This window comes from Monopterus albus, unplaced genomic scaffold (assembly GCF_001952655.1).
Source record: "Monopterus albus unplaced genomic scaffold, M_albus_1.0 scaffold4.1, whole genome shotgun sequence".
Lineage (NCBI taxonomy): Eukaryota > Metazoa > Chordata > Actinopteri > Synbranchiformes > Synbranchidae > Monopterus > Monopterus albus.
In genome coordinates, this window is record NW_018127884.1 from 2,128,317 (window position 1) to 2,138,679 (window position 10,363).

The window sequence follows — 10,363 nt, forward strand, 5'->3', positions numbered from 1 at the left end:
GTCCTGGTTTGATGGAGCCAACAGGACAACGTCGTCTGCAAAAAGCAGAGACGAGATCCTGTGGTCCCCAAACCAGACTCCCTTCGGCCCCTGGCTGCACCTAGAAATTCTGTCCATAAAAATGATGAACAGAACTGGTGACAAAGGGCATCCCTGCCGGAGTCCAACATGCACTGGAAACAAGTCTGACTTACTGCCAGCAATGCGAACCAAGCTCCTGCTCCGGTCACATCTGCTCTGTTCACTCATGATATGGCAAAATATTATGACTGTCTGCACATAATACAGTAATTAGAACCTAGGAAGACCACTAGAAAACACCACCTATATTTTCCATTTATTCCCAAACATTCCTATTGGAGTTTCATCCCTGCATACTCCTACAATACTACACAATCAATCTGCATGGTTTCACAGTCCATGATAAAGGGTTCAGGGAACTGGTACTACTGTAAATATGAGTGTATTTAGGGATGAATATACATATAAATATAAACATTACATACATTGAACATTATGGTTGAGCTGAAATCAAGGTTAAATGCAAGTAATTTTTCATCAAATCCAAATATAAAGATGTAATTTGCAAATGTATTCAGGGAGAAAAAAGGTACATATGGTGACTGGGAAAGGGCCTTTCTCCAAAATCAGGAGAAAGATTAGGACACACAGACACATACACTCATACAAACCAACACCTTCTTCCAGAGCTCTACCAGGTAGGCATCATATCTGGGAACCAGACACGACCCAAATATTTTGACACCTCCCAGTGTATATCATCTAGCCCATAGTGGTGATCTGGAACCAGTACTTCCTCCATGATGGATAGCTGTGTCAATCTGTCTCCACACATCTTGACAAACTCCACAAAGGCGCTGCAAGACACTTCACACTCTCCCAAGCCGACAGCCGACAGCTGTGTGCACCGCCGGGCGATGCAGATCAGCTCTTCATCCAGCGGCCGTAGCCCATTGGCACACACCACCAGTTCGACCAGACGCGGGCAGGTGAGCCCAGCATGGCCCAGCACGTCTTTACTGACAGAGCGTCCAAAGTACAAATGTGTAACAGGAATTTCATAGTGGAAGAAAGGGCCAAACTCGTCCTCATAGAGAAAGAAATACATAACCAGATTAAATTTAGGAGAGTGACGCACCATAGCGTCCCAGCTGCTCTTCTTGATGGTGTGGAACTGTTGGCCAGGATTCTCACTAACCACGTCGATGCGAAGGTGCTCAAGGTGAACGTGCTTCTCTGAGGAGAGGGCGATGAGAAGTTCATCGCTCAACAAATGATAGTTGAGAGCCAGTTCTCTCAGGCCATGGCACTGATCAGCCACACACAGGATGCCTGGGAGAGAGAGAAATGTAAATTAAGGCTGAGCAGAGGAAAAGATCAGGCAGTATTGGTCATCACTGTTCTATGTCCCCTATCATTTTTTTTAATTTTATTTACAGTTGACTTTTGTTTTTATTAGGAAGAAGATAAAGTGATACACTACATCTCATTTCCCATCTCCATTCATGCCTTCCAAGACAATTTTGTCCAATTAACACATACCACTAGTCTGACTAATAAATGTGCTTTAATATTCATTGTATTTCCACCATTCCCTCTCAAGTCGAGCTGCTAAAAAACAGACAGATGTTCCACAGATGTCCAAAACGTCTGCACCTACATGTCAGGCCTCACCGTGCTTGATGAACTCAATTCTTGCCAATAATTAGTTGATTGCCAGTACCTGCTGGTGAAACATGAGGGCAACTGCTCATTTTCAGCAGTTTGAGTGTGTCACTGTTGTTGGCCACCAGGACTTTGAGGGAGGGGTCATCCACGGGTGTGTCATCGATCTTCAGGGAGGACAGCGATTTGGAGTTGACAAAAACCACTGTCAGTGCTGAGATGAAGTGAGACAAGAAACATGTAGTCATCCTTTTCTTTAGGAAACATGGTCAATCTTTCAGGCAGCCCTAAATGCTAGCTTTACTTATCAAGACCTCAAGCAATGGGACATGCAGACTTTGCTAGCAACCGACTACTAATTATACTATACATTTCCATTGCCGCCTGCTTTTATTGCCAAAAATGTTTGCCATATCGCCTTGGTCTGGATGTTTGTGAAATGCAGTGGGATACAAACACGGTGCAAACAAAACAGGAACCCACTCATACCTTTACATTATATGCACGAATTAAAAAACAAATGTGCTGCCATACCACTTTGTTTATGGGTTGTTCCCAAAACTGACTGTCAAAGAAAATGACGAGTGGTTTTAATTGACAGAAAGAATCGTGTTGCTGCAGCTGACCTTGGGCAGTTCCATGAAGCTGGGCCTAGCTGTGGAGATAAGTCCCAGTGTTTTTAAAGAACAGTTAACGAGCTGAGAGAGGATGTCGCACGCGGCCTCTGCAGACTCTCTGCTGCTGTCCACCTGAACAATATGGGGAACAAAAATGAAAACCCAGTGTCACACTTGTCTTCATCACCGTTACCACTCTGACCACAAACAATACCTTTCCATCTCACCATTAGCTCATACCTTGAAGCTGACTTATTGCAGGTGGTTGGAGTGCCTTTTGATGATCTGTTTGATGAGGTCCGGGTGTGTGGTCTTCAGGTATGAGCTGGCTGGCTGATTCAACTCGAACTCAAAGCAGCGCCACAGCTCTGGCATGTGAAAAGCCTGATTCCAGCCTCGGCACACCTGCGGGGGGACCAGTTAAAATCTGATCCATGTGATCTCTCTCTCTCAGATGTACAAGCTTAAGGAGCATACATTGGTTATTCAAAAACTGCTTAGCAAGCTCTTTCTTGCTGAATCTTATTTGCAATAAACTACTTTCCACAAGAGGGTTTGTGGTCAAAAATGCTTATTGAATTCCTGACAACTGAGAGTCACAGACAAGAGGAGAAATCATTACCGGTATTTACTCTTAGGCAAACAGTGTTAATCTCAGCACAAATGTCAAGAGTACAAGATGTTTTGGAACAGAAAAACATCAGGTTTTACTGTTTCTTTGTTTATCCATCCCTGGCTCACTGTTAAGAGCCCAACTGACCAGTTTAACAATAATTTAGAGATTAAATAACAGTTAAGTTAGAATCACATCATGTAATGGTTATCTAATGATCAATATAAATGAGATTTATTTAGTTCATTATGCAGTAGTATAAATAGATACATAACAAGACCAAAAGCACAAAAGTTGATGTATTTTGAAGTGAACCTGAATTTGGAAAACAACCTGCCTCAGGAGCTGCTGATTCAATTCTACAGGGAATCATCGGGTCTGTTCTCTGCACTTCCATCTCTGTCTGGTTTGGCTCGGCAACAGGACAGGAACAGACTCCAGCAGACAGTCAGAACTGCAGATATAATCATCGGTGCCAGCCTGCCCTCCATGGAAGATCCGTACACCTTACGGGTCAGAAAGAGGGCAGAGAGGATCACTGCAGACCCCTCACACCCTGGATACAAACTCTTTGAACTCCTCCCCTCTGGACGGCGCTACAGGTCACTGTGCACTAAGACAACCAGGCACAAGGACAGTTTCTTTCCCTGGGCTATTACAATGATGAACAGCTAGTCTATGTTGCTCTTCTAGCTTGTGATTTTTAACTTGTATATATTGTGTATTTATTTTGTTTTTGTGTTGTGCACATTGGGGGGCACTGAGCTGGAATCAAATTCCTTGTGTTCTTAAAATACTTGGCAATAAAGTTTATGCTTAAGCTTAAATTTACTTTAAGTTTGTACTTTCCATGTTTCACATAGTGCTGGGCTGTAACACGTTATGGTAATAATATTACTTTCCCCAGTAACTAGTAGTGCAAAAAGTTACAAATAAAACTTCAGTGATAATATTACCGATACTCCCTCCAAAAACCACTTCTTACTTTACTTTTGTTGTCACTACAGTAAAGATTGATTTGAAATTTGACCGTAGTCGTCGCACATGAACACATGGATATTAGCAGCACTATAAGCAGTAAGCTATCCTGGAAGATGGACATGATACATTCAGCGGATGGAAATATTCCCATTACTTTGATTTTATCAGGACAAAAGGTGATCAGAACATTATTGTAAAAACCTCTCAGCATGAACTTAAGTATATTAATGTCAGGTTAGGCATCCTAACACTCGAATGGTTATGTTCAGATTAAGGTGAAGAGAAATGCGTATGTTCAGGGAAACAACTTCACTTCACTCAAAATCTACTCCCCAGTGTTAGGATCTAATGCCAACAGAATACTTTCTGCAGCGCTGTACTCAGTACTGCCGCTGGTGGACTAAAATCATATTGCAACAATAATGAAAACATCTGCCTTGAATGTAGTGCCTTGTTATTTCAGCGCACTACTCCACAGAACACGTGACAGTGTTGCATCAGGGTGCTACCACATCTAGCACATCTGACAGCAAGGATCAGTATGATCTCCAAGCCACCATTTGACCGTTCAAGTTTCCGGTTAGCCACAACAAATGCTGTTTCCCGTTAAATATTGTCCACCAAGTGTAGCGACTGAAGGGAGATTATCACAAAGGTACCTGAGAAGCATAAGCCCTATCCAGAAGAGGCAGGTACTGGAAGATATGGAGCAGGATCTCCTGTGGCAGACACTCCCAGTGGTCTCCCTCCTCCTCCAAATCTTTCTCCCTCCTCTGCTTGTGGGGCCGATTACAAATCTCCCGGGACCCACCGCTGGTGCTGCCTCATCCTCCTGCTCATTCCCTTCAAGAACTCGTTTCATCCTGTGTAAACAAAATCCAGATGATTGAGCTGAAGTTAAGTTGGAGAAGGACACATAATTAGCACAGCTGTTTATGCAGGCCTCTGTACAGACTATACAGTACATTACCCCATTTACCCTATTATTAACAAGACTGCCATATATAAACTCTTATCTGGTTGATGCATGGTGAGACACATTGAATATGACATCTACTGCACGTCGGTCTGTACTGGTAAAGCGAACCCTCCTCGGTTGCTCTTCCTGAGGTTTCGTCCCATTTTTTACCCCGTTAAATGGGTTTTGTGGAAATTTTTTTCCTTATCTGTTTTTAGGGTCTAAGTACAGAGGGTGTTGTATGCTGTACAGACTGTAAAGGCCCTTGAGGCAAATCTGTGATTTGTGAAATTGGGCTATACAAATAAAAATGGACTTGACTTGAATATACAGTATATCTGTGAAATTATACATGTTATAGAACTGCAACTATTTTCAGTATCAGTTAATTAATCAATTATTTACACATTCATTTATTAGGACATGAAATATTAAAAATAATATATCACATTCAGTTCACAACTATATGAATCAAAGTGCAGGAAATCCTCACATTTGTGGCACTGTATACAGTATTTTTATTTAATAAATGATGTGACACTTTAATTTTCTCATGACTAATTAATTAATTGTTAAAGCACTAAAAGGTTGCTACATGAAAACCTAGTGTCTGCCTCAACTAGGAGTACTTCTCAGGCCATCTTGGTGTTTGGCGTGATGAATGTCTTTCTTTTAAGCAAAATGTTGAAAACCTTCATTTCAGACACGAAAGAAAAACCTGGCTTCCAGCTGCCATATTCTTAACCGGTGACAATTATTGTGACTTGCTATACATAAAAGAAACAACATCTCCATGTTGGACTGTTGATTAAAAGACATTACTGTGCGTGTCACCAGCTTAAAACCAGTAACTCTTCATTGTGCTTTGCACTCAAGAGCTGGCTGGCCATCTATGCATTTCATGGAGTTTATCTTTCAATCATAATCTTAGATGACAAAACACATATCTGCTGTCCCTGGCAGACAGAGATGGGGAAAAATGCTTTCATATTTTCTGCTGCAGACAATTTAGATATAGTTTACAGAGAGAAATTAAATTAAAGAATTTGGTAGCACTGGCTAAATCAAAGCTATTTTAAACTCAGCAGTAAATGATCCTGTAACTGTTTTAGCTCAGTCTAACTTTAATATTGGCAATTTTGTAACTTTCTCTGTTCATCCGAGCCTTTATAAATTGTCACCCTGGTTTTTGACTAGTTACGTGTCTGATGTTTGGGTCTCCCTTAAAAAAGAGCTTACTAACTTTGATGGGATTTAGCTGGATAAAACAAAGATTAAATCAAGTTAAAGAATCAGTTCACTGTTTCCAAACTGACATACCAAATAATTTGCTATCACTATACTTCCAGATACAAACTGACAAACTGGTAATGGCCAACCAACCGGACATAGTAGTGGTGGACAAACAGAAGAAGAAGGCGGTAGTGATAGATGTAGCAATCCCAAGCGATACCAACATCAGGAAGAAGTAACACGAGAAGCTCAAGAAATACCAAGGGCTGAAAGAAGAGCTAGAAAAGATGTGGAAGGTGAAGGTAGAAGTGGTCCCCATGGTAATAGGGACATTGGGGGCTGTGACCCCCAAACTGGGAGAGTGGTTCCAACAGATCCCAGGAACAACATCTGAGATCTCTGTCCAGAAGAGTGCAGTCCTAGGAACAGATAAGATACTGAGCAGGACCCTCAAGCTCCCAGGCCTCTGGTAGAGGACCCGAGCATGAAGGAAGGAATAAGACCACTCCAAAGTGGGGGATTTTTATTATCACAATATAACGTTGCATATACCACATGGCCCACTCCTTCAAAAAGCTTTCAGAAAACATCAATACTGGTTCGGTATATCTGATATTTGAGTTTTCTGATGCTACTGTACTCACAATGACGGTTCCTGTCATGTCCTATAATCATGCATGCAAACATGATACTGTGGTGTTAACTTTGGGTGTATTGCCCAGACCTATCGGGAACACTACAGACTGCACAAAGATAATCTTTCCTGTTCCAAGTGCCAGTAAACACATTTGTTTAGTTTACTCTGCAAACCTGAGAATGAAAACACTGTACACGGAGGACACGCCCCCCGCTTCAACCAATTCCACACCCATGCCATAAACTAAAGGTTAGCTTCTGCCTGCTAAAAGCTGTCTTTAACTTCAAATTTTTGCACATAAATTGGTGATATTCAATGACAAGTGCCAATTTACAACACAAACACATCAAACCAACAAAATAGAATTATCTAGCTTAGCCGCACCGAGCGTTACGTCTTGTTTGTTTGCTAACGTTACTTAGCTAACAAGTTCTAGTTAATGGGAAGTTGAAGTGAAAAATATGAAGACACATGTCGACGCCGTCGGACTCTTACCTGGCTTTCACCTCCGTTTACTGTTTGTCAGAAAAGGTGATTACCCAGGTCAGCCGGGACCGACACAAAAAAACTGCCTTCGAGCTGGGCGACCGATAAAACACATTGGACCACAGGACGGCAGAATGTGTTGGAAGTGTTGCAAACATTGGCTAAAGCTTACGAAGCAAGGTTTTCTAATGTGCCTATAGTTTTCCGAGCGCCTGACCTAGTTTCGCTCCACAACTCTGCTGCATCGGTAGTTTGGCTGTCAACTAAAGACGGCGTTTGTGTTCTGTCGAGCAGTCGCCGGGCAGGCCTGTAGTTACAGCGACCTAACGGCAGGCGGAGCTATTTCAATCAGCTGAAGGTGTTCTCCATAATATTCAGGTTACATTATTATTTCAATAAATAAAATTTAATATAATAACAAGCCACCACCCTATTTTAATTTGCACAGGAGTGTGTAATCAGCTTAAACCTTTTTATAATACTATATGGAAAACAACCCTTTAATAAAAGCCTTGACTAGAAAGATAAAAAATGTATGGAGACTGTGACTGATATTGGTTGGTCAGTAGGCAAATTTACACAGTACAAAAAATGCTCCACAGATATTGACATGATTTAAACTCGTTTGTTTCTCGATTTGTGAAAAGTATTGTAGAGTGGTTGTATAAACAGCCAGTTGTGCTCATTAAGGAACTGACTGCTCCCACTAACAGGTATATGTTTCCCGATACTTAGTACATGTTGATGCATACATGTTATCTATTAGAAAACAACAGAGCATAATTCATATAATTGCAAAAAAATATACATTAGAAAAAAAGAACATTCAACAAATGTGCACAAACACACCAAGGTATAGATGCGGATATGCAGTCTTTCTGGCTGTTTTATTAATAAGAGGATTTTTTTTGTTAAATGATTGTTAAAAAACAGATACACTATACTGTATACACAAAATGTCTCATTTTAGATGAAACAAATGTACAGTATAATTTGTAGTTAAGTGATTTTACTTGATCCACAATCAGAAGAAAGATTTGTGCCCAAAGAAATACCACTGACTATAATCATGGAAAATACACATTACTTTTAGGCATGAAATGTGAAACAGAGTCATGAGTTGATAGTTTCATGTTTATTAAAATGGGATGGTTTTACATTTTATACAGTCCATCCACATCATCACTGATTTAAAAAGCAACAAACAAGTATAAATGCAGTATATACATACCAGTATACATATATTTATAAAATACAATAGCACTTTTTTACACAACAGTACTGCATTTTTTTTATTTAATTTGAAACCTTGTTTAGGAGGACCTTTACACAAGCAACATTGAAATTGTTCAGATGGATGCTGTGCATAAACTGTGAATTTCAGTCATGGAAAGCAAGTCAAACCTACAATATCTACAACATTCAGATTTCCATGTAAAAAAATGTTTGCACAAAGTCCCCTACAGAAATGGGTTACAAGTACAGAAGGCGAGTCGCAACAGCACCAGAGAAATAAAAAAAAAAACCCCACAACAGTGATGACTCTTAGTGGGTTGATGTGAAAATTAAAAAAAAAAGTCTTCAGCCGGTACAATGCAGTCCTTGGAGGCTTCACTTGGGAATCCTGGTCAATTTTCTCTCCTTCAGAATTAAAATGGAAGTAGATCTTGAACAGAGTGTCCAAGTTAAAAATTAATTTTTACATCTTCTAATCTTAGAGGAGTCAGAGCTGTCAACGGTCCCTTTTTCTTCATCCTTAGTGAGACAGGCAGTGGTGCATTTCTAGGACCAGTGTTCACCATTAAAAAGAAAACATGGACGTACACAATGATCTAAATAGTGTATTCTGTGTACAACAGCTTAACATAACCATGTTTAGTTTTCATCAGGGTTCCCTCTTTTTCCTCCTTTATGAAATTCATGCATCTTCTGCCACACTGGTTATCACAATTTTTCTAAACTGATTCAACGTAGATATTTTCCAGCAAAGCATCACCTCTAGCCGACATTTAAGAATATGTCCCTGATTCTGACTGTGCACACAATTTAGCAACACAAACACTTTACGCACCTCCCATCAATTTTGTCAGTCTGGGAGAAACATTTATGAGGTCCAACCTGCACTTTATTATTGCCTGACACATACACGACATTTGGAAAGCCTTAAAGGACAAAGCAGTATTCTGTGATGACAAGTCTATAAAGAATCTTAGGGCTTCATTATGACAGAATAGGGCTCACGTCCATTTCTTTCTGCTTTTTGAGAGAGGTGTCATAAATGAAAGGTTAAAGCTGTAACTCCAGCACTCTGGGCTGAGATGCATCAAGGCATATGTTCTCAAGCCATTAAAGTCATGGATGATAAAGGTTTTGTTTTATCACAATTTCCAAACATTAACAAAGGTTTAGGGGTTATGTGTGGTGCAATATCATGCATTGTGATTTTCATTACTTTTGTCAGTAATGCCGTAGGAATTCGTTTTGTCCACATCAGCTGCTTAACTTGGACATTTCTTGTCAATGCTGTACCCTGTCAGAGCATGCCCAATGCAGCAGCAGGAGTAACAACTTTGTAATTACTAGGAAAATATTTTAATAAGCATTTACTTTTAAGTAATTCCAGGGTATGTGTTAATGGACTGTGAAGGAGATGGAACAGGTTTGGAGTATTTGTTCCAAAAAGCTCAATATAGTTTTTTGTTTAAATGCATATTCAGGGCACAGAGTAGCATAATGCCAAGCTCATTTCTATAATGTTCTACCTGTGATTCATTTGTTTTATAAATTTTACATATTACTGTCATCTAGTGGTCAAATACATTTTACAGCTTAAACAAAAATTGACATCTCTTGCATCACAAGCTGTGAGATAAGAGAATTACTCACATGTAGTAATAATTCAGATGATTTATAATTATTTCAAAGTATTTGTCAAACATTCTAATTAAAACTAACAAGATTTTACACATTGGGAGCAAAGTATTTCAGAATGAAAAGAGACCTTTCTAAATTTTGTTTAAATTTGTGAGCACCACATTTTGACTCGAACCTACATTTGTTTTGTGTTGGCAAAAGCAGGTTTCATTTTAACTTTATCAACACATTTTATGTATGTACTCTGGCCAAACAAAATGAATCCATGACAGCAGACA

At 39.9% G+C, this 10,363-nt stretch overlaps 1 protein-coding gene across 2 annotated transcripts; it reads right to left on the reverse strand.

Moving 5' to 3' along the window:
• Positions 1–180: 180 nt before the first annotated feature.
• LOC109963186 (F-box/LRR-repeat protein 3-like) lies at positions 181–3,501 on the reverse strand. 2 transcript variants are annotated; one of them, XM_020605531.1, is made up of 5 exons: positions 3,250–3,501; positions 2,544–2,708; positions 2,313–2,435; positions 1,745–1,900; positions 181–1,353 (listed from the first exon to the last, which is right to left on the reverse strand). In XM_020605531.1, the coding sequence occupies exons 4-5, from the start codon at positions 1,773–1,775 to the stop codon at positions 713–715; spliced, it is 672 nt and encodes a 223-aa protein (XP_020461187.1). In that variant the 5' UTR covers positions 1,776–1,900; positions 2,313–2,435; positions 2,544–2,708; positions 3,250–3,501; the 3' UTR covers positions 181–712. The 2 variants fall into 2 exon arrangements, with proteins under 2 accessions (XP_020461187.1, XP_020461195.1); XM_020605539.1 differs by having other exon boundaries at positions 3,232–3,501.
• Between the last annotated feature and the right edge of the window lie 6,862 nt (positions 3,502–10,363).

What these genes read in the sequence shown, in the direction of transcription:
- LOC109963186 (XM_020605531.1), bottom strand. Translation starts at nt 1,775, where the DNA reads ATGAGCAGTTGCCCTCATGTTTCACCAGCAG. An exon ending in CCCTCATGTTTCACCAGCAG is followed by an intron (nt 1,354 to 1,744) that starts GTACTGGCAATC and finishes TCTCTCTCCCAG; the next exon opens with GCATCCTGTGTGTGGCTGAT.